The sequence below is a fragment of the Cyprinus carpio genome, chromosome B12 (genome assembly GCF_018340385.1).
Source record: "Cyprinus carpio isolate SPL01 chromosome B12, ASM1834038v1, whole genome shotgun sequence".
Classification (NCBI taxonomy): domain Eukaryota; kingdom Metazoa; phylum Chordata; class Actinopteri; order Cypriniformes; family Cyprinidae; genus Cyprinus; species Cyprinus carpio.
In genome coordinates, this window is record NC_056608.1 from 7,392,663 (window position 1) to 7,412,978 (window position 20,316).

At 35.6% G+C, this 20,316-nt stretch overlaps 4 protein-coding genes across 8 annotated transcripts; 1 reads left to right on the forward strand and 3 right to left on the reverse strand.

Moving 5' to 3' along the window:
* Window positions 1-223: 223 nt before the first annotated feature.
* Window positions 224-5,244, reverse strand: LOC109102090 (zinc finger protein OZF-like). 2 transcript variants are annotated; one of them, XM_019115406.2, is made up of 5 exons: window positions 4,882-5,244; window positions 4,103-4,271; window positions 3,950-4,008; window positions 2,426-2,522; window positions 224-2,256 (listed from the first exon to the last, which is right to left on the reverse strand). In XM_019115406.2, the coding sequence occupies exons 1-5, from the start codon at window positions 5,071-5,073 to the stop codon at window positions 1,238-1,240; spliced, it is 1,536 nt and encodes a 511-aa protein (XP_018970951.1). In that variant the 5' UTR covers window positions 5,074-5,244; the 3' UTR covers window positions 224-1,237. The 2 variants fall into 2 exon arrangements, with proteins under 2 accessions (XP_018970951.1, XP_042591071.1); XM_042735137.1 differs by lacking the exon at window positions 4,882-5,244 and adding an exon at window positions 4,377-4,807.
* LOC109102092 (DnaJ (Hsp40) homolog, subfamily C, member 9) lies at window positions 1,272-8,905 on the forward strand. 3 transcript variants are annotated; one of them, XM_042735140.1, is made up of 6 exons: window positions 1,272-1,403; window positions 5,688-5,879; window positions 7,264-7,404; window positions 7,475-7,729; window positions 7,823-7,906; window positions 8,459-8,905. In XM_042735140.1, the coding sequence occupies exons 2-6, from the start codon at window positions 5,706-5,708 to the stop codon at window positions 8,561-8,563; spliced, it is 759 nt and encodes a 252-aa protein (XP_042591074.1). In that variant the 5' UTR covers window positions 1,272-1,403; window positions 5,688-5,705; the 3' UTR covers window positions 8,564-8,905. The 3 variants fall into 3 exon arrangements, with proteins under 3 accessions (XP_042591074.1, XP_042591075.1, XP_042591073.1); XM_042735141.1 differs by lacking the exon at window positions 1,272-1,403 and adding an exon at window positions 4,949-4,966 and having other exon boundaries at window positions 5,704-5,879; XM_042735139.1 differs by lacking the exon at window positions 1,272-1,403 and adding an exon at window positions 5,404-5,562 and having other exon boundaries at window positions 5,704-5,879.
* An 87-nt stretch (window positions 8,906-8,992) lies between these two features.
* On the reverse strand, window positions 8,993-14,779 carry LOC109102093. Its single transcript, XM_042735142.1, has 3 exons — window positions 14,579-14,779; window positions 14,332-14,494; window positions 8,993-9,446 (listed from the first exon to the last, which is right to left on the reverse strand). Exons 1-3 carry the CDS (start codon window positions 14,721-14,723, stop codon window positions 9,032-9,034), a joined length of 723 nt encoding a protein of 240 aa, XP_042591076.1. The 5' UTR covers window positions 14,724-14,779; the 3' UTR covers window positions 8,993-9,031.
* A 227-nt stretch (window positions 14,780-15,006) lies between these two features.
* On the reverse strand, window positions 15,007-20,300 carry LOC109102097 (nudix (nucleoside diphosphate linked moiety X)-type motif 13). 2 transcript variants are annotated; one of them, XM_042735147.1, is made up of 9 exons: window positions 20,150-20,300; window positions 19,937-20,018; window positions 19,312-19,451; window positions 19,114-19,221; window positions 18,613-18,719; window positions 18,038-18,163; window positions 16,372-16,483; window positions 16,128-16,282; window positions 15,007-15,587 (listed from the first exon to the last, which is right to left on the reverse strand). In XM_042735147.1, exons 2-9 carry the CDS (start codon window positions 20,014-20,016, stop codon window positions 15,384-15,386), a joined length of 1,032 nt encoding a protein of 343 aa, XP_042591081.1. In that variant the 5' UTR covers window positions 20,017-20,018; window positions 20,150-20,300; the 3' UTR covers window positions 15,007-15,383. The 2 variants fall into 2 exon arrangements, with proteins under 2 accessions (XP_042591081.1, XP_042591082.1); XM_042735148.1 differs by lacking the exons at window positions 19,114-19,221; window positions 19,312-19,451 and having other exon boundaries at window positions 19,937-20,253.
* Between the last annotated feature and the right edge of the window lie 16 nt (window positions 20,301-20,316).

Genomic DNA, 20,316 nt, shown 5'->3' on the forward strand with positions numbered 1-20,316 from the left:
CATAACAGAACAATGTTCTTTCTTAGCATATGCGTTGCAATCTTTGAAAACTTATTTTCCCAGGAAAGGATCATGGAAAGAACACCTCATGTTGAACAACCTTAAAATAAACAAATATTATATTTCTGCACAGAAATAGTGTGGCAATGCACTTCAAACATATCCTGTTTTTGTAGTCTTCATTAACAATGCATTATAATTTATAATTAAAAGCAGATGAATATTCTCACACAACAAGAACAATGCTTTATTGAAACCTGTATTTGGCAACATTTTCATGAATCAAATAGAAATGTTTTGACAGAAACCAGGGCAATAATAAAATATATGAGCATATCAATGCCAATCAATATTTTAAATATCAAACCAACTCTCTCTGGCAATTTTGTTTTCTTATAACTATCTTGTGTTATATTAAACATATTTAAAGTCGTACAATGATCTCTTCCTAGTAGAATCCACACTAATAATAAAGAAAGGTGCAAAACATAACGTCATCATTCAAAATAAATCACCATCACTGTTTACTAATAACTTTTACTAAACAATCCTAAAATGATATGTAATCTATGATATTTTGTGAAGAAAAAGATCACTATCACAGCAGTTGAGATTCATCATTTGGGACCACTTGAAATCGCCATTACCCGTAAATTTTCAAAAATAAATGTACTCACCCTAAGTCATGTAGATGAGCTTGTTACTTCACAAACTGTTAATTGATGGACTAGATTTGTGTGGATTACTTGTGGGTTGTTGTGATTCTGACGGCACCCATTCACTGCAGAGGATTCATGAGTGTGTTTTGTCATTTCTCTTCATCTGTTCTGATGAAGAAAAAAAACATCTACATCTTAGATGTCCTGATGTCCCCAACATTATTGCATTCATATTCAGATAATATTCTCCAATAATTTATCTATCACAGAAAAAATGGGCTCAAAGTATCTCTATAGGCCGGGACACACCAAGCCGACTTCAAAGAACTAGCGGCGACGTTGTTATGAAAACATTCGCGTATTAGAATGATTGGGAAAGATCACGTAACATTTAAACAGCCTTCTGTCTGTATACCGCCTTCATTCACATGCTTGTTTTCATCACTTATGCTTTAATTCTCTGCACTGACTCGTTTGATAAACTGAACTGAACATCCAGTCAGAGCTCTCACTCGCGCCGACGAGTCTTGGCTTGGTGTGTCCCGGGCATATAGTGACGAATGTGAATAACACCATGTTTATGCATAATAGCATTTGTGGACTTTAAGATTCCAAGGATCTGTGGATCTCTTTCCGCATTTATCGCAGATGTACTGCTTCCCTCCTCCATGAACGTGGCGTTTGTGTGTACGCAGGTGACTACCTTGACTGAAGCACTTGCCACAATCCTCACAATTGTACGGCCTCTCACCAGTATGGACCCTCTGGTGCAGCTTTAGACTGTTCGTATTGTTAAACCACTTATCGCAGTAATTGCAGCCGAAGGGTTTTTCTCCAGAGTGAGTGCGGCCGTGTGAAATGAGGCTACTCTGCTGACTAAAGCTCTTCCCACACTCCTTGCAGGTGAAAGGTTTTTCACCCGTGTGGATCCGCTTGTGGATTTTCAGATTCACAGCCTGCCGGAAGGTCTTGCCACACAGGTTACAACTAAATGGCCGCTGGTCGGTGTGGATGCCCTCGTGGTTTTTAAGATTGACGGCGTGCCGAAACATCTTCCCGCAAGACACGCAAGAGTACGGTTTCTGACCGGTGTGGATAAGTTGATACGTCTTTAGCGTCATGGCCCATGTGAAACTTTTCTGGCAGATTGAACATCGAAACTCCCTTTCGCCTGTGTGCGTGAGCTGGTGCCTGGCAAGATTTTGAGCAATGTTGAATCTTTTCCAACAAACGCTGCAGCCGAACGGCTTTTCGCCAGTGTGGATTATTTCGTGGGTTTTGAGGTGTGCGGCTTTCCCCAAGCACTTGCTGCAGACTTTACAAACAAATGGCTTTTCTCCTGAGTGGACTACTTGGTGGTCAGACAAACTTTGTTTGCGGGCGAAAGCCTTGCCGCAAAGAACACAGCCGAAGGGCTTTTCTCCAGTGTGAATACGCTGATGTGATTTGAGGTTGCTCTGAGAAGAGAAACTCTTGCCGCACTCTGAACAAATAAAGAATCTCTTTCTACAGAGTGTAACCGATTCTTGAGGATCTTCGCTGCTGTCATCTGGCAAAACAGATGCTTCTCTGTCTTCTAAAGATGCGTTCAAGTGACCTGACAGGAGAGCAATTAAAATAACTGTCTGTTTATTACAGAAAAATTCTTTTGGGACTTTGCCAGAAGTTCTGATGGATTCAGCATGCAATTCTGTACACTGGCAACTTGTCTTTTGGATCGATTCATTAAAGTCATTTATTTATAATTTAACATAACTTTCACGAACCAGCAGTGATGGAATTCAAGCTCACATTTCCAAGTTCATCTCTGATCGACACAGCCAGCACCAGTGGGGATTCTGCACAGTCTGACACCTCATCAGACTGCGAGCATAAATTAATTACGTAATTAATCATAAAATTGTCAAGCAATTTAGTGACTTTATTTTTTCATAGACTTGCTCTACTGGTCAAAAGTGTGGACTTTAACCATGTTTTTATCATTAAGAAATTCTCTTATGCTGACCAAGGCCAAAATATTTCTGTAAAAAATATTTACTATTTTAATATATTATAAAATTTTATTGTTGTGATGTCAAAGATGAATTTTCAGGAGTATTCCTATGGTGCTATTCTGATTTGGTGCTCAAATACTAATAATAGTTCTTAATATTTTCAATGTTGCAAACTGTTTTGCTGCTTAATATTTCTGTGGAAACAGTGATACATAGAAAATATACAGGTGTGTATGAATAGAGAGTTCAAAAGAACAGAATTTATGTGGAATAGAGATCTTCTGCAACGTTGTAAATGTCTTTACTGACACTTTTGATCAATTTAATGTGTCCTTGCTAATTAAAAGTGTTGATTTCTTTTTTTTTCTTAACTCTCTGATATTGTTTATTTGGGAGTCACACTTGTGTTGTTCGCTGGCCAAAACAGACCAGAGTCCATAATTGTGTACTAAATCTATTTTTGTGAAATGAATATACTATATTTCATTTCAATATTTTTTTTTTAATATTTAGCATTTTCAGTGTATTTCATGTTACTAATTATGATTCATATCTAAATTATGAACTATTTTCTGTATAAAATGTAAATAAAATAATTGTATATAATTTTTCAATTAATTAAAATAGTGCAAAAGTATTTAAAATTTATTGAACTGCGGTAGATCAAAAGGCTGAAAATCATCTGTAATGCCATGGTATAAATAAATGATTTTTTGTTGAATTTCCTGCTAAATGAAAATGTTTTGTACGGTTAATAAAAATCTTAGCAATAAACACAAATACACACATCATAGTCCACTTTCTCGCTTAACCTTATTTTTACATTTGGACCTCTTTTTAATAAAGTTAAATGGCATATATGTACATTCTGCACACTTTACCTCATTTCTTCTTCTTGATACATTCTTTGATGAATAGAAAGTTCAAAAGAACAGTATTTATTTGAAATATAAATCTTTTGTAACATTTCTGACATCGTTACTGTCACTTTTGATTAAATGAATATGTCTTTGCTGAATAAACACATTCATTTTTTCTTTCCTTTCTTTTTTTAACTAAGCTCAAACTTTTAAATGGCAGTGTATCACAGTTTCCACAAAACTTTGTAACCAGCAAAAACTGTTTTTAACTTTGATAGTAATAAGAAATCATTTTTAAGCATCAAAGAAGCATACTAGAATGATTTCTGAAGGATCACATGACACTGAAGACTTAGTAATAGCTGTCTGCTGAAAATTCAGCTTTGTATCAAAGGAATAAATAACATTTCACTATATATTATTAGCCTTGATTTACCTCATTTCTTGTTCTTGTTTCCAGGCTTCTCACACTTCCATCATAAGAATGTTCCTCTTCTAAAATGTACAAATGACATTCATTTGAAAACACAACAACATTGTATTAAACGTTAAATACTGTACGAGTAAAACCACAGAAAGTGACTTTTACCAAGCTCTCCAACAGACCGAATATTCAAGATGCTGCCGGGCCGCTTTGCACTCTTGCCTGAAAATGTTTTGCACTCCAGATCCAACAGACATTTGGTGTCATCGACAAGTTTGATTATTTTCCCAAGAGCCTCGTTGCCCAGTACCTCCATGATGGATGCGAACTGCTTCTGAAACAATAAATAATCACAAAATGGCTTGTTATGGACCCATATAGCAGCTGATCAATTAGGCACTGTGTGGTAATTTCAAGATTATTGGCAAGTTCATTTCACCTTTGATTAGTTTAAAAATCTTTCACAGCTTTGTCAATGGATATCAAGTAAATGTTGTGGAAAACATGTATACATTTAATCCCAACATTATTCTTATTTGCTATTATTAAATTTAATTATCTCTGTTGGCTTTAGAAAAACTCAGTATCAGCCAAGCACATATTATATTTGATAAACTACATTGCCAAAAGTATTGGGACTCCCCCTTCTTATGAACAGGTTTGACTAATTTAGGGAATTGTGTGCTTCTAATTTTATAGCAACCGTTTGGAAAGGACCCTTTCCCTTTTCTTTTCTAACATGACAATGCCTGTGTGTATAAGGAAAGGTTCAAAAAGAAATGATTGATTCGGTCACTGTGGAAGAACTTATGTTGGCAGCGTGCGTTGACACATGCGCACTGATCTTTATACTACATGTACACTCGCGTTTATAGCGCTGTGAACGCGTCGCATGTTTTAACGTTACAAGCAGATCTCTAAACAACCTCATCTCATAATCCCACCATTTTCTCCTCCCTTTCCATCTTCATTCTTGACTCGACCTCGTCGTTTTCACAGTGATTTCTAGCAATATCGCTCCTCAGAAACGAAAGCGTCTCTTCTTTCATAAGTTTGCCCATTTCAGCGATCGCGGCGTGAACAAACGCCTCCACCACAGACGATAGATGCGTCTGTAACGCAACGCAGCGAGACATTCCGTCAACAACGCTGTTGTCCTGTGTTTAATTAAAACTAAACTCTCCATTGAGAGCTCATTAAAGTGAGCACACGGCGGTAAACATACTTTAGGAAACAGTGGGTGGTGTAATAAACGGGAGTAAAACAGCGTGCGACAATTACAATCCGGGTCCTAGAATGCATAATAAAAGTGCATTGTTGTCTATTTTTGTACAATGTGTTTTATAATTACAATCTAAATGTAAATTCAAATTACGTCGAGAACAACAGAAAAAAATGACTTTTTGTTAAAAAAATGTATATTTATAAATATTACATTTCACTAACATCTGTACTATGTCGTGACGTTTTGTGACGTTTACACAAAGCGCCAAATTTTTGGCGCGACCTGTTAAAGGAAGCCTGTGCTGTTGCGTGCTGAAAGCGTTTGGTTGTTATTTTCTGTCTAAGCTTATTTGAATAATTTCTGGTCACTGTCATTTGTCATCGTTAATTGTATCTTTTGGGTAAGATCGTTAAAAAACCTTAATGAAATTGTTAATGAGCTAACCTTGTTTAAAATGGACGAACATTGTTTAAAATATTATGCATGATTTTGTTTTAATTCATAATCGATGATTTGTTGTTTCCTCTCCCCCCTCGCGCAGTCATGGGTTTACTGGAGCAGTGTGAGGAGCTCTTCAAGACCTCTAACCTGTATGAAGTTCTGGGTGTTTGTAAAGCAGCATCTGACTCCGAGATCAGACGCGGATATTATAAAGTCTCTCTGCAGGTTCATCCAGATAGAGCTCCTGGTGATGAGTTAGCCACCACCAAGTTCCAGGTGACCACTGTATTTCTAATGCAACACTAACACTGCATCTTTCAGAACCTTCTTGAGTGGTCTGGTGTTGTCTAATGGTGAAAGGTTCAAGTTAAAGTCATAGGAAGCCCTTTAATTGTGATCCACAAAATCAGTGTTAACCTCCCTAGTACATATAACTTATGGGTTACATTTGTACTAAGCAGTAAAAAGTGTCTGGTTGGATCTGCAGACCAGGAATATTGGAACCAGTCTCTTTACCAGATCCCATTTTGTCTGGTATCCAAAGCTACAGTAGTCAACATTTGAAGTGGATCAAAAGTTCATCAAAGTTGTCCTAAGACAAGAATGCATTTTGGTTTTAGGACAACTTTGATGAAAGGTTTTGATCCACTTCAAATGTTCACTACTGCAGTGAACAGCAAGTCTTGACTGAGACCCAGATTCAAACAGAAACAGTATTTTGTCTAGTACCCAAAACTGTACCTTTTATCAGCCTGAGAGGTTGATAAAGGAAAACTGACAGCAGAAGACAGAGCAATGATTATAATAACTGCAGGGTTTATTGATTAATCTGAACTGCGTATGTTTGTCCAGACTGGACTTCATCTGATCAGTACAAACCCAGCAAATGTTACTGTACCAAACCAATAGCAGTGGAAAATTATTGTTTCACCACATTGTCCTGTAAAATGAAAAATGTTGAAATGGATAAATTCTCTTAACTCTTACTCGGATGAACTTCTCTCTTTACTAATACTAAGATTAAACAAAAAGCAGAACGAGTCATGTAAGATAATTAGTAATTTAATAAAAATAACTAGTAAGTCATTAGATTAAGTGGTTTAAATTATTTTAATTCAATTATCACAAATAAAAAAAAAAAATAAAACGTATGGTTGCTCTCTTGAAGCAACACAAACACAGGTTGCTATTGAGAAATATTGTACTATATTTTAGCTCAATAATATTTTATAAGAAAATTTTATTGTTTGAGGGGATTTTATGCAACTACATAGTAAACAAGTATTGCATAAATATTTATTTCCATGTAATACATTTTTTAATTATCAGTTTTTAAGGTTAAATTGAAACATTTTTGATTTTTTTCTCTCATTGCAAATTAGAGCCATCTGGTGGCACGAAAAAAATACATTCATAATTTGATGGCGTAACAGTTAGAGGAGATATGTGTTTTTATTTTTCCCATTCATTTCCAATAGCAGTCATGTTTGACCACAGGGAGTAAAAATTCATTTTTTTGAATCATATCCATTTTTTGTTCACACAGCCAGAAGTGACCTAGGATTACCAGAGGGTTAAATTTAAAATGATTTGATCATTAAGTTAAAAAATCGAATACACAAATACAGTCTTAAACTTAAAACTTTCAATATGTCCACAGGTGCTGGGAAAGGTTTATGCAGTGTTGGCTGACAAGGACCAAAGGGCAGTCTATGATGAACAGGGAATAGTGGACGAAGAGTCAGACGCCCTTGATCAAGACCGCAACTGGGAAGAGCACTGGAGAAGATTGTTTCCCAAGGTCTTTTTTTTTTTTAATATGTTGTTTTTTCCAAAGGTAGTTGCTAAAATTAACAACGTCTCTGCTTTAGATCACATTGCAAGACATCTTGGACTTTGAGAAGCAGTATAAAGGCTCTGATGAAGAGGTAGAAGACTTGAAGAGACTGTACCTGCAACATGAAGGTGACATGGATCTGATCATGGAGTCTGCGCTGTGCTGTACTTATGAAGATGAGCCACGTGTCAAAGACATACTTCAGAAAGCCATTGATGCTGAAGAGGTCCCGGCCTACAAAGCCTTCACTCATGAGAGTGCCAAGAAGAAGAACAACCGCAAAAGAAAGGTGCCGATTCATTTTCCACAGTTTTGCTATATCGATATAATACATTTTAAAAAAGGGTTCAAGCCTTTCTGATGAATTGCCCTGATTTTCTAGGCGGAAAAAGAGCGTAAGGAAGCAGAGGAAATGCAGAAGGAGATGGGCTTGAACAGTGAGGACAGCCTGGTAGCTATGATACAGGTAAAAAACCATTAAGATATAACAGAGCATGTATTAATCTGTCGCATTTGAAAATATATTCAAATGTAATTTATCTCTGTGATGGCAAAGCTACATTTTCAGCAGCCATTACTCCAGGCATTTATTTGAAATAGAAATATTTAGTAACTTTAGTAACTAATAGAAGTATTAAAATCAGACCTTGAAAAGTAGTCCCTTCTAAATGTGTACAGACTAAAGTTTGGATGGGATTAGTTTTCTGAATTACCGAGTCACAGTACATGAAATGACAGGTGACCTACATTAACCTCTAGTTATTAGAAATCAGTATATAACAATAAGTTGCATACTAAAAAGGCAAATCATGTGTTTTAATAACTAAAAATATTTTCTTAAATAAAAGGGGCCAGACCACTGATCTATAATAGAGTCATTATATATAGATAAGTGAGCCAGACTCATCTCATTCAAATGAGGAAAATGATTATTTCTGCTTTTATCAGATGCATTCAAGTCACAACCTCTAAAAAAAAAGCATTACTTTTCTTTTTATGCCTCATGGTTGATATTTAGCAAAGACAAAAGTCCAAAGAAAATGGATTCAACTCCCTTATCTCGGATCTGGAGGCGAAATATTGCAAGAAACCAGCCGCAGGAAAGAAGGGCAAGAAAAAGTAGAGATTCTCCAGATTGGGCTATTCCTGCCAAATGTTATAGAATTCATCTTGTGAATAGTAATCAAAAGAATGCTTTATAATGGATACTGACCCTTTCTTAGGCATAAAACACCTGTTTAAGGACGCATGATTAATAACAGGTGACACACATTCTCTTGTGCATTTATTACAGTGGATTAGTGTGAATCTGCTTCATGTGCTCTTGTTCAGACCAGCTTGTGGGTCAAATGCAAATAGAAGATTTTAAGTGTTACTTTAAAAAATTTTTGTATATATATGTTTTCCTGTTTCCTTAGTGTTTCATGTATTGTTCTTCTGAATATAATAAACTGGTTTCAGTCAATATGCAAGTTGTGGTTTATACATATTTTTGGTCATAAAGAATAGAACACTCAACATTGAAAATATAATACAACTAGCACAAAGTCACTTCTTTTAAAGTCACATTTATTTTCAATAAAAAAGCATTTCAACTGGGTTTTACAACACTACACTGTAGTAACAACTGATTACTTGGTGACACTGACGATATCTGAGGAAAGCTGGGCTGTCCGAACTCAGCGTCATGAAGTATTTTTTGGATCTGAAGCTTCACCAAGGACTGCTTTGAAGCAGGTAAGCGTCTTAATGCAGGTGCTAAGCTCCGAAGAAATAAATCAACTTCATCTTGCTGTTCGTCTTTCTCTCTGTCTCTTGCATCTTTAGATGCTAGATACCTCTCCAACAGCTCTAGTGTCTCTGATCGCCTTCTCTTTACAATGTCAGACCGGATCGCTCCTGGACTTGTCATGGATGTTCCCATACTGGTGCTGGCTGGTTCGGCCCCGCTGTCTTCATCTGGCTCATCATCCTCAATTTTGCCAGGAACACTCTCCATTATAACACTGTACACCAATAAAAACCATTGTGAATAGCCAGTAGCTTCTATATGCTTCATTACAGCACAGATAAATAATCCAACCTATTGCTAAAATGTATATAAAATGTAATGATAGTTTCCCACTATGCTACAAAAAGACTAAATGATGTTACCTGATTATTTTAATAGAAGATTAATCAGACCATTTTTTCATATTTACTGGTATACCACAAAAATGTGCACATGGCAGCAGGTGTAAAGGAACTGGTTTGTGTGTGTGATTAAACTCATGCTTATTAGATGAAAATCTGTATGTAAACACTTTGTTTTTAATTTTAGAAGTTGTTCTACACAAATGAATATCTGTTGGAAATGTACTCACTCTCAGGCCATACAAGATGTAGATAAGTTTTCTTCATCAGAACAGATTTGGAAAAATTTAGCATTGCATCACTTGCTCACCAATGGATCACCTGCAGTGAATGGGTGCCGTCAGAATGAGAGTCCAAACAGCTGATAAAAACATCACAATAATCCACACGACTCCAGTCCATCAATCAATGACTTGTGAAGCAAAAAGCTGCGTGTTTGTAAAAGAAATCCATTGTTTTTAACTTGAAACCAGTGCTTCCTGCTAAAATGAGTCCTCTATCCAAAACATTGCTTTCTTGTCTCAGTCACCTTGTCTGAATCAGGAGAGAAATCACAGATCAAGCATGGTTTACATGTGAAAACAGTCCAGAACAGTTCTAACAAACATGCCAGTGGATTCTGAAGTGAGAAGACAACAGGGAATGGACTTTTTCACTGGATGAAGTGTAATTGATATTTTGAACAGAAGTGAGTTTAAATATTAAAATGCCTTAAAGGGACAGTTCATCCAAAAATGAAAATTCTGTCATTAATTACTCACCCTCAAATTACTCACCCACAAATTACGATTTTTTTGATGCATTCCAAGAGCTTTCTGACCCTCCCATAGACAGCACGGATCCTTACACGATCAAGGTCCAGAAACGTAGCAAGGACATCTGTAAAATAATCCATGTGACATCAGTGGTTCAACAGTAATTTTAGGAAGCTACGAGAATACTTTGTGTGCACAAAGAAAACAAAAATAACCACTCAACAATTCATCTTTCGCTGCGTCACCCTGGTGCCATTTTGGAGAGTACCCACTGAATGTAAACAACGGATGTTGTCTATGTTGTTTACGCTTTGATCTGAATGAAAACAACATATCTGCATGACGACGAGGAGACAAATTGTCAAATAAACAAATTATTTTTGTTTTCTTTGTGCACAAAAAGTATTCTCATAGCTTCGTAAAATTACGGTTAAACCACTGATGTCACATGGAGTATTTTAATGTTTCTGGACCTTGATCGTGTAAGGATCCTTGCTGTCTATGGGAGGGTCAGAGAGCTCTTGGAATGCATCAAAAAAATTGTAATTTGTGTTCTGAAGATGAACGAAGGTCTTACAGGTTTGGAACGACATGAGGGTGAGTAATTAATGACAGAATTTTCATTTTGGGTGAACTATCCCTTTAATGGTTTACTACAAATACACAGATTTATACTTCACAGGGCTTTAAGTGATTGACTGGAGTCACGCCGATTATTTGTGGATTACTCTGATGTTTTTATCAGCTGTTTGGACTCTCAATTTGACAGCACTCATTCACTACAGAGGATCCCTTGATAAGCAATTGATGTAATGCTAAATTTGTCTAAATCTGTTTCAATGAAGAACCAACTCATCTACATCTTGCACGGCCTGAGCTTTTCATTTTTGGGAAAACTACTCCTTTTAAAATATCTAACAGGGCACACTATAAAAACATGGAATTCATGCTTTTATTACTCTTAAGTAATGAGACATTTCTGTTCAGAGAGGAATACTAGCATACTTTGCAGTAAGAGTATTATTACTTTAAAAAAGGAATGTGGAAGCATGCATTATACAATGCTAAGTATTTTAAATATTAGTATGCTATATTGTGTTTAATTCTCCCTGCAGCGGTTGTGTTCTCCCAAATAAAAATGTAATTTATTTATTAACATTGAATCCAATTTTACACAAAAATGTCTGAAAACTTGCCGCCCAATCAAATAATAAACAAGTAAAAGATATCACACTAAAAATAGGAGCTTGAGTCCACCGGATTTAAGTGTGCACTGCATTGAGAAATTTCATAAAAAGTTTAGTAGTACAGTAATATGCTATTTCGAACACAACTTATAGAAATATCTCAAAAGGTAGTGAAAGACATAATTTGATATACAACTGAAAGAAGAAAAAATAATTTTAAGGAACATTATCACAAAATCAGGGCTGCCAACTCTCACTCATTCAGGGTGAGACTCACGCAACTGACACTTTTCTCACGCCACACATACATTTTCTCACGCAATCAAAAGCACCCTCAGTTAAAACTATAATAATAGGATATTGGCAAAACAAATTTGGAAAAGGCTCCTGGGTGCATTAGTGTTTGCGCTCTGGAAAGCATCAAAATTCTTTACAACACATTTTCGTACCTCTGAGCAATGCAGCCAATCACAGTCGTATCTGTTGATTTCTTGAACACCTGTGATTGGCCATTGCATTTTTTAATCTCTTATAAACTGTGGTTTTTTTTTCGCGCGCTTTTGAATATTATCTCTGTGTGTGTATATGAGAGATTCATTAAAAGGAACTTTCTGAGATCGCGAAGAACTGAAGTAAGAGACACCTTTTCAGTGATTTTAAAGGAATGGCTATTTGCGGACATTCTAATCCATTCAGAATTTGAATAAAAGTTTTGTTTTTCATGCTGCTAACGGCATTATACCCTGTACAAGCAGCAAAGTTTCCGGAGTGACAGCCTAAATGCCTTATAAATGCGGGATTCATTTTCGAAAAATATAATTTCCCAAATAGATGTTCAAGCTATGCAGACTAACAGATTAAAAGAAAAGTATTTGAAATATAACAGGCTAAATAATTGCAATTATTTATAAAAGTAATGACTAAATTGTAATTCTTTGTACATTGCTATTCTTGTAGTGAGAAAAGTTTTTCTCTTGTAGTGAGAAAATAGTTTTGCAGCACTGCCACAGTTTTCCATAATTTTATATAAAAACTTTTTTACTTTTGTGGTCCTCAAGATAAGGGGAAATGATGCAGAAGTACAAGGAAAGTATCTGAAGTAATTTCAGGATGTTTCTTATCATTTTAAATTGTCACAATGTATCTATGACAAAGGGTTCTAAAAATATGGCTTCTTATAAAAAAAAAAAAAAAAGTGTTTCTGTGGCTCAATTTGCACCAGGGTGGGGGTAATTGACCCAAGTCTGCGTGTAAACTGACCATCTCACTGAATCTAATTCAAACCCATGTGAAATTTTAAGATAATTTACCTCTTTTAAAAACTAATTTAATAATTAAATTTCCTTTTCATATTTTGTTTCTTAAAACTAACTTAAACAACATAAATTAAGCTTAAATTCAGTCTTTAGTTGTTTGCATTTTAAAACAATATGTTGAACACCAAAGTTGTAATCTTCCCAAAAAAAGACTAAACAGAGTTTAAGTAAAATAAAATAAAAAATCTGAATTTGGTGTACTTGTACACTGTCTCTATTAAATAAATGACAAATAATATTTAAATATATGATAAACTAAATCAGTTGTGTAATATCAAATTAAAATACTAGTTTATACTTCAGAGGTTTAACTACTTCAAGTTAAAGGGTTAGTTCAGCCAAAAATGAAAATGATGTCATTAATGACTCACCCTCATGTCGTTCCAAACCCGTAAGACCTCCTTTCATCTTCGGAACACAGTTTAAGATATTTTAGATTTAGTCCGAGAGCTTTCAGTCCCTCCATTGAAAATGTATGTACGGTATACTGTATATATTCTCTTCCAGGTCTGTTGTGAACGCGACTGCTGTGACTGTTGATGTACGACGCTGCTGACGTGTTCTCTGGTGCGCCCAATAACAAAGAAAACACGTCAGCAGTGTCACTGCAGTGTTGTGAACGCGCTCACAACAACCCGGAAGAGAAGACAATGCTTAATAAAGTCATAATTTTTGTTATTTTTGGAGCAAAAGGTATTTTCAATGCTTCAATAAATTCTAACGGACCCTCTGATGTCACATGGACTACTTTGAAGATGTTTTTATTACCTTTCTGGAGGTGGACAGTATACCATACATACATTTTCAATGGAGGGACAGAAAGCTCTCGGACTAAATCTAAAATATCTTAAACTGTGTTCCGAAGATGAACGGAGGTCTTACGGGTTTGGAACGACATGAGGGTGAGTCATTAATGACATCATTTTCATTTTTGGCTGAACTAACCCTTTAAAATGCTGGCTCAATTTACCCAACAGCATTTGCTCCACTTTGCCCCACAGTGAAAAACACTAGCTTGTTTACCAATTCAGGCTAATTTTTAGCTATTATATGTTGTTAAATCACCTATATGCATCATAAATATTTCTTAGACCTGGATAACTTTACTTTGATGTAACAGCCATTATATCTGTTATGCTAAAATAAAAAAACAGTTTTTAAAGTAAATGGGTGTCTTCCACTCCTCCCCTGTGTTTCTTCTTTTCACAGACTGGCAGAAATAAAGGGTGGTTCCAAAATATATGGTCACATGACAGTAGAAGTGTCCAGTCGGCAAGATACAAAGTGATTCTCACTCCAAGTTGAATTGAAAAGTTGGCAGCCCTGCACAATGTTGCGATGACGTCACCGCTGTCAGTTGAATTTGAACGGCAAACATTCAGTGAAATCAAAATGGGAAGTTTTTTTTTTTAATCCTCAAACTCTTAAGTCTTGCAGACACTGCTATAATAGTACAGCGTTTTGTGCATATAGACAGGCTTGAATTAAACACTCGAATACCTTCTGTGTTCTGCGGGAGGATCGAGAAAGTCCATCACTCGCATATATTTCCATTGCTTCTTTTTTTTAGCTGCCCTTCCACTCCGATTCCCGTCCTGCTCCAGTCGCTTTTTCCTGGTGTATGTGTCTCTTAGATTTTTCCATTTAGCTTTCACCTCTTCCACTACACAAACACACAAACGTTGATGATGGTGGAGAGGCGCGCTTACAGTAACGCTACACAACAAGCGACACCAATAAAACTCACCATCGACTCCCATTTTGTCTGCTATTCCTTGCCAGAGAACTTCTTTCCGCTTCGTGTTTTTGTACTCGCTGTGGTTTTTATCAAATAACTCCTTGTTCTCAGAAACCAAAAATAACAACACCTCCGCGTCCATCTTGACTACCATTCTTCTTCTAACGAACTAACGTTGGTGCGGGATTTAGTGCTTCGGCGCCACCAAGTGTAGAGGAGAGGCGGGATTGGCTACGGCAAGGAAGGCCTGAATCTGATTGGTCGGTGAGTTTTTCCTCAGTCAACTAACCAAAAACAAATACATATATATATATTCATCTTACACAAAGTATTATGAATGTAAATATAAATGACAATGTACATTTTATTAAATATAAAACTAAGTAAAAAAAAAAAAGAAACAGTACATCCTTACAAAACAACACAAAAGTCAAATAGCTGTTTCTTGGTATTGTTTTTATTGTAAGATGATTCAAAATGATAAAAAATATTTTAAAAACGTGTTTATTAAAACGTTTTCTTCAACAAATGCAATAGTGTACTGATTGATTATTACTATTTGAGGTAGAGCAGTACGTTCAAATACTCCTTGATGCAATCCAACAACACTTATTTATAATTAATACAAATTTTTCCAGTCCAAGCATACTCTAAGTATAATAAAAAAGTGCTGCTTTGAATATTATTGAAGATCCCTTTAAAAGTAGTCCACTTTATGTGTATTCTGGTTATCACAGGAAATTGTTCAGGTTTCGTGTCTATTTGATCTTTAAGTTCCTATATTAGTGGTAACGCATTGCATACAGATGCATGATTATTTGAGTCCATGTAATTTTCTTGATAGCTGCTGATGATTGGCCCATTCCTGAAGGAGCTGATTGGCTATGGCGTAAGAAGGTGGGACCCAGAACACAGGCGGCTCTCTTCTGGGGTCACGTGGCAGATTCTGTAGTGCTTCTGTTATTTCTTCATAAGTGAACCAGCGTGCATCTTCAAGTTCTGCCTTGTCAATATTCACCTGCCCATGAACAGGTAAAGTTAGTATATTTTTATATTCCTGAAAATTTTCCAGGGTTTCAAAATAGTTAATTTCACATTTTAATAACCGAACCAATTCTCATACACATTCTGTAAATGACAGAGAAATACTGTATATACATTTGATCAAATTCATTAAAAAGTATTAGAAAAAAACTGAATGTAAAAGCAAAGACTTAAACTAGAACTTAAACTAAACTAAACTTTCTTTTCTTCCAGTAAAAAAAAATACAATTCCCACAGGGTAAAAATACACTACTTTTATCATACATTAATAAATTATAAGGCAATAAAAATGTAACACAATGATTTATTCATACATCATATAAATAATACACTATATGAACTGATGAAATGTGCCAGAAATTATACACATGCTAAAATAGCATTTATTTTCTTTTACTAAAATAAAAGTCACCATTTTTTCTTTTGATTTTAGAATGAAAAATCACCTGGAAATCTGCTTTAATCTGTAGTGTCTTATTATAATAAGAAGTTTAAGGGATCATCCAAGTCTCACCTGTGTCTTGTCTGGGTTTACAGTTGCGTGGCAGGCTAACATAAAGGAGCTTTGTGGGAATGGCCAGTGCTGTGATCCAGAGTACTGAAGGTTCTCCACCTCCAGACCTACCTCTTCTGCCACCTCTCTGTGCAGGGCCTCCTCCACTGACTCTCCTGCAAAATGTTTTGATAGAGCATAATGGTTAGGTAACTCCACGGAGTGATATGGTGTGCACAGCAGCTTGTAATAAAGTGTGACTCACCCATGTCACAGAAGCCAGAGAGCGCGCTGTACATGCCTGGAGGAAACATGGCCTGGCGCGCCAGCAGACATCTGCTCCCATCAGACACCAGCACGATCACAACAGGTGCCATTTCAAGTCAAGGAGAAACAGCTCATGCTAATGTTTTCATTGTGTACCATAATTTAAGTTCACAATTCACTGTACTCCAAAACAGGATATTCAACGAGAAAATGGATTCATCAGGAATGAATTGGGTTGTAAGTGGGCATTCCATACCTGAATGGATCTGGATCTTAAGTTAAGGTCAAAAATGTGCAGAATCTGCAAAATGTTAATTAATTCAATCAAGTGTATGTAAAATTTTGAATGGGATCCTTTTTATAAATTCAACTATTATTTTCTCTTGTGGACTATATGTAAACGTCTTTAATGTGAAATATCTTATTCAGGTCAGTACTAAATAAAAACATAACATTTTGTATGATCCCTCTTATTTTGGTAAAATAATTAACATTCTGCAGATTCTGCAAGGTGTATGTAAACTTTTAACTAAGCCTAGCAACCAGCATATGACTAGCATAGCAAAACTCTCACAACTCCTGAAAAACACTCTTATCAACTGCTAACAACACGCAAACAACCACCCAGAATGCCCTAGTAACCACACAACAATTTATCTATCTGTCTGAAAGGCTGCAATGCCTTAAAATTTTCGAGATGTTAAGTTTTTAATCTACTTTAAGCTTCAAAATGCTTCAAACTTAAGAGCTTTTAAAACTGCATTACATTTAAAACTACTCCAGGCTTAAAACCTTCAAACTTCCAGCTTTTCAAACCATTTCAAACTTTATGGCTAAGCTTTCTCAACATAAAGTTTGTACTAATTAACTTTTTTATCTAAAATGTACTGTTTGCTGATACTGATATAGCCTAAATGTATAAATAGCTATTTAGAAAATGGTGATATACAGGGGTGCACATAAGTGGTCCGCAGGTGCGCATGCACGACCAAAATAAAAAATGTGCTGTGTAAATAAGTTCAGACCACTTATTTGCATACCAATATGCTTGACAGCTGTGAATGCACAATCACCATACTGTATAAAGTTTATATTCAAACTGAAAGCATAAATCTAGGCTATCTGCTGCCATTTTCAAAGCACAATGCAAAACTGTGACATTTCATTCACTGACTTCCTGGCACCCAGCCAAAATAAAAGCTTGCTGAATTTAAATTTGAAATGATGAAAATTCATATTTGAAAATAAAAAAAATGACCATTTTATTTTTAAGTTTACTATAAAATAATTGTATTTTTATTTAACACTCCCTTTTTACACTTTATTATTTTATATATATATAAAAAAATAAAGTGCAATAATATTATCATCACTATTATTCTTTTTTTATATAGTTATATTTAATGGGTCACACTATGTGCAGTGTGAGGACCAAACCAAATCTCCAGGTGCTCTTATGAGAACCAGGCTGAAAAACCTATGTGCACCCCTGGTAATATACCATTATTTAATACATTTTTCAGAGTAGAACAGCACATTAATATTATTCAAATCGCCACTAGTGAAACAATTATTAAAGAAATTACAGTATTTTAAAAAAATCGGACAATGCTTTCTGTCAAATGCCATGCATGTGTCTGACATGGTGAAAACAACCTGCTTACTTTGGGGTAGTAGGTGATGCCACTGCTGTGACAAACTCTGAAACTTCCTGATTGGTTCCTGACGGTAGGCTGCCCAGTGGCACTGCAAAAGCAATTGGTCTGGTGCCATCGAAGGAGAGCTTGTCCCTAAAACAAACACCAAATTAAACAGTTTTTATACTAATAACTTCTTAGAGATGGTCTACGTAGCAGCAACAGATTATGTATTCCATATTATGTCATATATCCAAGTGAAAGAATTACTGAAAAAATAAAAAAGGCAGGGACTTGGTTCTTTGCATCAGCTGTTGATTGGATGAAGGCAGATCTGAATGCAAGCTTGCAGCCAGTTGTAAGAAAGTGGTGGGATTTTAGCAAATGACTGAAGAAGTCGCTCATTTCACCAGAAGGTCCAGTTAATCATTAATATGCATATAGAAAATCAATCACTTTCATTAAATGTTATGAACATGCAACCTGTTTACTTACAGCATGTTTTCCGTAATCAATTATAACTGGGCAAAAAAAAAAAAAAACATTCAAAGCGATCACAATGCACTAGCTTGACTAATCATTTCGTAACCTGAAGTACATACTTTGGCTGCAAGAGGAGACTCTGGTCCAGGTATCATGAAGAAAGCTTTCCTGAGGTCCACAAACATACCTCTACACTCCTGCTCCAATGCACTGCGGTCTAAATCACCTACAGTGAGAAGAGATCTCCATGAGCTGACATATATGCATAAAGTAATATAGTTTCCAGTACGGTATACAGGGTTCCCATGGTCACCTGGAAATATTAACATTGTTTTCCAGGCCTGGAAATTAATAAGAACTTCAAATGTCATGGGAAATCCAGGAACAATCAAACACCACTAACATTTCCCATTCCTATAACGTTCCTGTAGCTCAAACAGTAGAGCACAGAGCTAGCAACACCAAAACAATGAACAATTGCGTCAACGAATGCAACGTAAGTCGCTTTGGATAAAAGCGTTTGCCAGATGTATGAATGATTGATTCATATTGATGCATTTTCCAGTTGTAAAACTATATTTTCTTCATAGTACTGTATAGTAATGGATATATTAACTGACCTACGTCCAGTGAGAACTGTGGTTCATCCTTATCAGTGCATCCAAGAAGAAAAGATTCATTAACAATGTGTTTGTCCTTTCCAACCTTTTCCAATATTTGTTCCAAATCTAGAGAAATGGGTATACAATTATAAAAATGTATATGTAAAATCCTCTTATTTATGAAATGGAAGAATTTAAATGGGTTTGTATTGAAACCTGAGGTTTTTAGAGAAGCCAATTTGTAGCCACTGCTAGTCTTTCGCAGTAGAGGAGAAAGCTTATGATACAGTAGAACCTTCCCAGACTTCAGTGCTTCTCGACATGCTTCATCGTCCTCCTTTAATCTCATGAGGTACCTAAACAGGAATATTATATTTTTTTATATTAAAAAGTAAAAATACAATAAAATAAAATACTTGAATTGTACAAAACTGATGCTGGGAAGTACTACAGATAATACTTAATAATAACAACTAATTTTAAAACAGTATAATAACACACCAATCACTGTTTCATGGATTTTTGTTAATTAGGTCATTCACCTTAAAAATCAACACATAAAAAGATAAAGAAAACAAAGCCTGTTTAGGACTCTTTGCATGTGTTTTTTTTTAACTAAAAATCAACATAATTGACCGTTTTTATACAGATATCACATTGCAAACTTGTGTTAGTTATAAAATATATTTTCTAGTGTCTTTTTTTTCCGTTTTAATATGACCTGGACATGATCACGAGAGGTTTCAGGAGATTTACAGTGCTTCAGTAAATGATATTTCCAGCCTACTCCAGTGGTATCCTATTTCTTATAATAAATGAATGTATTTTGAAGAAGACAGACCTCATTCGAGAAACATATCCAGAGAGGGAGCGTGACAGCACCAGGTTACAGCTGAATAAATACTTGAATGACTGCAGCATATCTGAAAGTAAACCGGCAGTGCAGAATCTTCTTTCAGTAAATAACAGTTTCTTTATGTTCGTGGAAAGGAACTGTCAGACGAATGAGACAAAAACACATAGGCCTATAGCCTATGTTTGTAACAGAACACACCGTCGTAGGATACTAAACCACAAAATAATTCAGTTTCATAGTTGATAGTTTCAGTTTCGTTTCATAAAACTTTGTCGATCTCCACTCCAGCAAGCCTTCAGTTTACATAACATATAGCACCCTAAGTAATATACTGTCATAAATAAATATGTTTGTATACTCCTGCA

Coding starts and splice junctions, on each gene's coding strand:
- LOC109102090 (XM_019115406.2), bottom strand. CDS start 5,073: ATGTCTCGCTGCGTTGCGTTACAGACGCATCTATCGTCTGTGGTGGAG. Junction 4,272..4,881: donor TGGAAAGGGAGGAGAAAATG/GTGGGATTATGA, acceptor TTATTGTTTCAG/AAGCAGTTCGCATCCATCAT. Junction 4,009..4,102: donor TCGGTCTGTTGGAGAGCTTG/GTAAAAGTCACT, acceptor TGTACATTTTAG/AAGAGGAACATTCTTATGAT.
- LOC109102092 (XM_042735140.1), top strand. CDS start 5,706: ATGGGTTTACTGGAGCAGTGTGAGGAGCTCTTCAAGACCTCTAACCTG. Junction 5,880..7,263: donor TAGCCACCACCAAGTTCCAG/GTGACCACTGTA, acceptor ATATGTCCACAG/GTGCTGGGAAAGGTTTATGC. Junction 7,907..8,458: donor GCCTGGTAGCTATGATACAG/GTAAAAAACCAT, acceptor GTTGATATTTAG/CAAAGACAAAAGTCCAAAGA.
- LOC109102093 (XM_042735142.1), bottom strand. CDS start 14,723: ATGGTAGTCAAGATGGACGCGGAGGTGTTGTTATTTTTGGTTTCTGAG. Junction 14,495..14,578: donor AGACAAAATGGGAGTCGATG/GTGAGTTTTATT, acceptor GTGTTTGTGTAG/TGGAAGAGGTGAAAGCTAAA. Junction 9,447..14,331: donor CCTCCCGCAGAACACAGAAG/GTATTCGAGTGT, acceptor ATTGGTGTACAG/TGTTATAATGGAGAGTGTTC.
- LOC109102097 (XM_042735147.1), bottom strand. CDS start 20,016: ATGCTGCAGTCATTCAAGTATTTATTCAGCTGTAACCTGGTGCTGTCA. Junction 18,720..19,113: donor ACAGTTCTCACTGGACGTAG/GTCAGTTAATAT, acceptor TTCTCACTGTAG/GTGATTTAGACCGCAGTGCA. Junction 16,283..16,371: donor CTCTGGCTTCTGTGACATGG/GTGAGTCACACT, acceptor AACATTTTGCAG/GAGAGTCAGTGGAGGAGGCC.